This window comes from Mustelus asterias, chromosome 25 (genome assembly GCF_964213995.1).
Source record: "Mustelus asterias chromosome 25, sMusAst1.hap1.1, whole genome shotgun sequence".
Lineage (NCBI taxonomy): Eukaryota > Metazoa > Chordata > Chondrichthyes > Carcharhiniformes > Triakidae > Mustelus > Mustelus asterias.
Genome location: NC_135825.1, coordinates 31,818,068 through 31,824,067, shown reverse-complemented (window position 1 = coordinate 31,824,067; position 6,000 = coordinate 31,818,068). Strand labels below are relative to the sequence as shown.

Below are 6,000 nucleotides of genomic sequence, written 5' to 3'. Positions count from 1 at the left end.
GCTACGCTCAGGAAAATTGCTCCGAGTATTTCCTCACCGCCTCAAAAGAACATTCAAGGATAGTCAGGCAAGTTGCTCAAACCTGCACATCTTTTTGATCCCTCGGGCAACAGCGAGTCGATGGAGTTGCTATGCAATTGTGTGTATACCGTCTCTGCCAGAGTATATATTCTCAGCCTCGAGAACTTGACAAATACATCAGTGCCACTCGGCCCCTTCATTCTCGCTGCTGGCCCTGACTGTGGTCGCTTCCGTGGCCCCAGGAATGGGTTCTGTGCCGACAATTACAAGCTGGGCCTCGTAATAGATCAGAAAAGCACCCCTGCGGGCAGGATCAAAGCCGCCCCTCAGGCGAAGCAGCAGCAATATCGTTATGAAGCTGAGAGAGGAAGAGGGGCCAATGTGGACTAAAAGGGAAGAATGGCTGGGGTGGGGGAGGGGGGGGGGTGTATTTGTTAATTCCCAGGCCTGGAATAGAAAGGGATATAACACTGTCACTGATCTAGCACAGATATCTCAAAGGAAAGAAGGATTTGAAGGGAGGGTGCTTTTTGTGAATTGAAATGGAATCAGAATGGGAAGAGGTAAACTGCAAAGGGTCGGGGGTTAAAGAGTCTCTGTGCAGGGGGCAGGGTGTGCGAAGAGCAATGATTAGGGTTGGTTGGCTGAATGTAGATTGAACCGAAATGTTTTATAATTTCCTATCACTGTTTTAGAATGAAACTCCACCAATTATGGAGGAAAATGTGTTTGGGTTTAAGCGGATGACCCATGTTTTGATGCACAGGTCCCCGGTTCTCTTTCAAAAGAGCCTTTGCTGGTGTCTGGAGAGACGGAAATTGAATTTGCTGTCTAAAGTCCTGACCCCTTCTATGGCACAAATTTGACAGTTACATTTCTTCACCCTGTTTCCTGTTTCAAAACAGATTTGGGTTTTTTTGGCAGTTTTGTATTGTCTGTTCCGGTTAAGAATTGGTTTTCGAAACTCCAAAATGATTTAAGTGTAAGGGCCTCAGAGATGATAGATTGGAGTGGAGGCTTTGGTTCCTTTTAAACTTGGCTTGAATTCGAACCCATGCTCACAGGGGGATGTGTCCAGCTCTCAAAGTCACTGAATAAGTTTCTGTTAAACGGGGAGATGCAACCCGGCGGTATTTTATTTTAAAATCCTTACTTACTTGCTTTTCCTCTCTGGACTACATGTGTGCCATCTTGAGGCTCCGTCTGTTGGGAATTGGATCTGTGATTCTTTGGAAGGACTCATTGGCTTCGGAGGCGCTTCTTTCTCAGACTCTTCAATTCCCTTGACCATTCCCTCGGGAGAAGGGGGCAGGTTTTCGAAAATTTTCGGCGCACCTGGCTGTTTTGGCCATATGCTGGCCCCGCTCACTACATGTGACCCTTCGGGCAACATCTGGAGACCTTTCAAGTCATCCAACAGCGAGACTTCCCCCTGGCTCCGGGACTTGACGCCGGAGGGTGATGAATCTGGCACGGACCTCGACATGGTCAGCTCTTGCCAGTTTTCCAAAGCCAGGTCCTGCATCTCCGAATATTTCCCTTCTTCGCTTGACAGCAAATATTTCCGTTTGTTGAGGCTGTGAAAGACAATGGGGAAGATCTGAAACATTTTATCAATGGCAGGTACCGTTTTGAATTGAAATAGTATTCGGTGACAGTTGGCATCTGAAGTTGGCAAAATTCGGGGAAACAGTTGCGATGGTGGGGTGGGGGGTGGGGGGAGGGGGGGGGGGGGGGAACAAGTTCCTATTCTAGAACCTAAGGGTCGGAGAGAATTCCGGTGCTTGCAGACGAACTTCAAAACCAAATGACCGAACAGTTCAATCCCTTTGTTGAGCCACATTGCCATTTATAGATGGTCTTCCTGGTGATTGCGTTTGCTTCCGTTTCGACCAGCCAAAACAGAGCAACTAAAGGTCACAAATGCAAAAAAAGACCCATAAAGTCGGAATGAAGAGCAGGTGAGCCACATTTTAGAGCAGAAAAGAATAAATCCTTTCGTAAAATGGGTAACTCTTGTCTTGTCAATTTTGTCACACGGGCATGCAGTAAAACAGTTACCCAACAGAAACAACGTGAGTTTTTATATTTTATACTTAAGGCAGTAACATACGGGAAGGCACTTCATATAGGAGTGTTATCAAAGAAAAATAAACATTAAACCACATGAGGAGATAGATATTGGAACACATGGCCACAAGTTTGATCAAGGAGGATGGTTTTCAGGAGGGTCTTTAAAGGAAGAGCCAGAGAAAGGTGGGATGAGGGGGAAGAGTATATAGAACATAGAACATAGAACAGTACAGCACAGAACAGGCTCTTCGGCCCACGATGTTGTGCTGAGCTTTATCTGAAACCAAGATCAAGCTATCCCACTCCCTATCATCCTGGTGTGCTCCATGTGCCTATCCAATAACCGCTTAAATGTTCCTAAAGTGTCTGACTCCACTATCACTGCAGGCAGTCCATTCCACACCCCAACCACTCTCTGCGTAAAGAACCTACCTCTGATATCCTTCCTATATCTCCCACCACGAACCCTATAGTTATGCCCCCTTGTAATAGCGCCATCCATCCGACGAAATAGTCTTTGAACGTTCACTCTATCTATCCCCTTCATCATTTTATACACCTCTATTAAGTCTCCCCTCAGCCTCCTCCGCTCCAGAGAGAACAGCCCTAGCTCCCTCAACCTTTCCTCATAAGACCTACCCTCCAAACCAGGCAGCATCCTGGTAAATCTCCTCTGCACTCTTTCCAGCGCTTCCACATCCTCCTTATAGTGAGGTGACCAGAACTGCACACAATATTCCAAATGTGGTCTCACCAAGGTCCTGTACAGTTGCAGCATAACCCCACGGCTCTTAAACTCCAACCCCCTGTTAATAAAAGCTAACACACTATAGGCCTTCTTCACAGCTCTATCCACTTGAGATGGTCTTTCTGGTGATTGCGTTTGCTTCCGTTTCGACCAGCCAAAACAGAGCAACTAAAGGTCACAAATGCAAAAAAAGACCCATAAAGTCGGAATGAAGAGCAGGTGAGCCACATTTAGAGCCTTTAGAGATCTGTGGATATGGACCCCAAGATCTCTCTGTTCCTCCACAGTCTTCAGAACCCTACCTTTGACCCTGTAATCCACATTTAAATTAGTCCTACCAAAATGAATCACCTCACATTTATCAGGGTTAAACTCCATTTGCCATTTTTCAGCCCAGCTTTGCATCCTATCTATGTCTCTTTGCAGCCTACAACAGCCCTCCACCTCATCCACTACTCTACCAATCTTGGTGTCATCAGCAAATTTACTGATCCATCCTTCAGCCCCCTCCTCTAAGTCATTAATAAAAATCACAAAGAGCAGAGGACCAAGCACTGATCCTTGTGCCACTCTGCTAGCAACCTGCCTCAAGTCCAAACATTTTCCATCCACCACCACCCTCTGTCTTCGATCAGATAGTCAGTTACCTATCCAATCGGCCAACTTTCCCTCTATCCCACACCTCCTTACTTTCATCATAAGCCGACCATGGGGGACCTTATCAAACGCCTTACTAAAATCCATGTATATGACATCAACTGCCCTACCTTCATCAACACACTTAGTTACCTCCTCAAAGAATTCAATCAAATTTGTGAGGCACGACTTGCCCTTCACGAATCCGTGCTGACTATCCCGGATTAATCCGCATCTTTCTAAATGGTCGTAAATCCCATCCCTAAGGACCTTCTCCATCAATTTACCAACCACCGAAGTAAGACTAACCGGTCTATAATTACCAGGGTCATTTCTATTCCCTTTCTTAAACAGAGGAACAACATTCACCACTCTCCAGTCCTCTGGCACCATCCCCGTGGACAGCGAGGACCCAAAGATCAAAGCCAAAGGCTCTGCAATCTCATCCCTTGCCTCCCAAAGAATCCTAGGATATATTTCATCAGGCCCAGGGGACTTATCGACCTTCAGTTTATTCAGAACGGCCAGTACATCCTCCCTCCGAACATCTATTTCCTCCAGCCTATTAGCCTGTAACACCTTCTCTTCCTCAAAAACATGGCCCTATAAGGAGTATAGGGAAGGAATTCCAGGCTTTATAGCATTGAATCCATAGAATTCGTACAGTGCAGAAGGAGGCCATTCGGCCCATCGAGTCTGCATTGAATCTGCGAAAGTGCATCTTATGCAGCCCCCCCCCAAAATGTTCACCTAATGGGTGGCACGGCAGCACAGTGGTTAGCACTGCTGCTTCACAGCTCCAGGGACCTGGGTTCGATTCCTGGCTTGGGTCACTGTCTGTGTGGAGTTTGCACATTCTCCTTGTGTCTGCGTGGGTTTCCTCCGGGTGCTCCGGTTTCCTCCCACAGTCCAAAGATGTGCGGGTTAGGTTGATTGGCCATGCTAAAATGCCACTTAGTGTCCTGAGATGCGTAGGTTAGAGGGGTTAGCGGGTAAATATGTAGGGATATGGGGGTAGGGCCTGGGTGGGATTGTGGTCGCTGCAGACTCGATGGGCCCAATGGCCTCTTTCTGCACTGTAGGGTTTCTATGATAAACGACAGATCTTTCACCTTTCATCTTTCTATGCCTTTTAGCTTTGACAAAGGGTCATCTTGGACTCGAAACGTCAGCACTTTTCTCTCCTTACAGATGCTGCCAGACCTGCTGAGATTTTCCAGCATTTTCTCTTTTGGTTATCTTTCACCTATCCCAGTAACCCCGCTCATTTTACCATCACTAATCCACCTAACCTACACATCTTTAGACACTAAGGGGAAATTATCATGGCCAATCCACCTAACCTGCACATCTTTGGACTGTGGGAGAAAACCAGAGCACCCAGAGGAAACATACATGGGGAGAACGTGCAAAGTCCACACAGTCACCCAAGGCTGGAATCAAACTCGCGTCCTCGGCGCTATGAGGCAGAAGTGCTAACCACTGTGCCGCCCTTTGGCGACTGAAAGTTAGGTCTCCAATGGTGGAGCAATGAAAATTAAGGATGCAAAAGAGGGCAGAATTAGAGGAGCGCAGATATCCCAAAAGGTTGTATGACTGGTATTGGGATATTGAGATGGGAACAGGGAGTTTGGCGGGGGGGGGGGGGGGGGGGAGGCAGGGGGGAGGTGGCGGTTGAGGCCATGGAGAGATTTTGTGAATGAGAATTTTAAATTGAGGTGTTACCTGACCCAGGAGTAGGTCAGTGAGTACACAAGTTATGGGCCCTGGTCCTTGGAGGCAGCAACCCAAAAAATCTCACAAGTGCACCATTCCATAATAAAAGGATGGCATATTCAAATGCACCAACTGCGCACAGTAAGGGGGGGGGGATGCGGGTGAGGCAGGGGGGGTGGGGGGTGGGGCGGAGGTGGACAGAAGGAACATCAGTGCTGGGTGAATGGGACTTGGTGCGAATTAGTATACCAGCTCATGCTTCTGTAAGGTGGAACCATAGAAAAGTTACAGCACAGAAGGAGGCCATTCTGTCTACCCATCTCACCCATGCTAGCCCGAGGACAGCAGGTGGGAGGCTGCCCAGGAAACACGATGAATTCACACATAATAAACGCAAAACCATGGAGCTGCCCTTGAGATCCAAATGAGGAGATGCCAGCGTTGGACTGGGGTAAACACAGTAAGAAGTTTAACAACACCAGGTTAAAGTCCAACAGGTTTATTTGGTAGCAAAAGCCACACAAGCTTTCGGAGCTCCAAGCCCCTTCTTCAGGTGAGTCGAGATCCAAACTCAGACAATGCCCTGTTTAATTTCAGCTCATCAATGGAAGTGAGCCAAAATCTTTGGTGAAATTGATTTACGGCCTCCCCTTTCAAAGGATCAGAATAGAAGATAAGCAATTACAAATCTGGAAAACACTTAAAATATATTTTTTTAAAAGAAAGACACGCTCAATTACACATGAGCTCTGCTCTTTGTCTTCACACATTGGGTCCAGGTGGAGTAGTGGGTGGGAGCCGCCGCG

At 47.3% G+C, this 6,000-nt stretch overlaps 1 protein-coding gene across 1 annotated transcript in view; it reads left to right on the top strand.

Annotated features, from left to right (window-relative positions):
* Positions 1-2,026: 2,026 nt before the first annotated feature.
* The window catches only part of LOC144479210 (diphosphoinositol polyphosphate phosphohydrolase 1-like), a 79,132-nt gene continuing 75,158 nt past the window's right edge, over positions 2,027-6,000 (top strand). The window contains exon 1 of the mRNA XM_078197872.1: positions 2,027-2,096. Coding sequence (XP_078053998.1) covers positions 2,027-2,096 — 70 coding nt within the window. The remainder of the gene's footprint in view (positions 2,097-6,000) is intronic.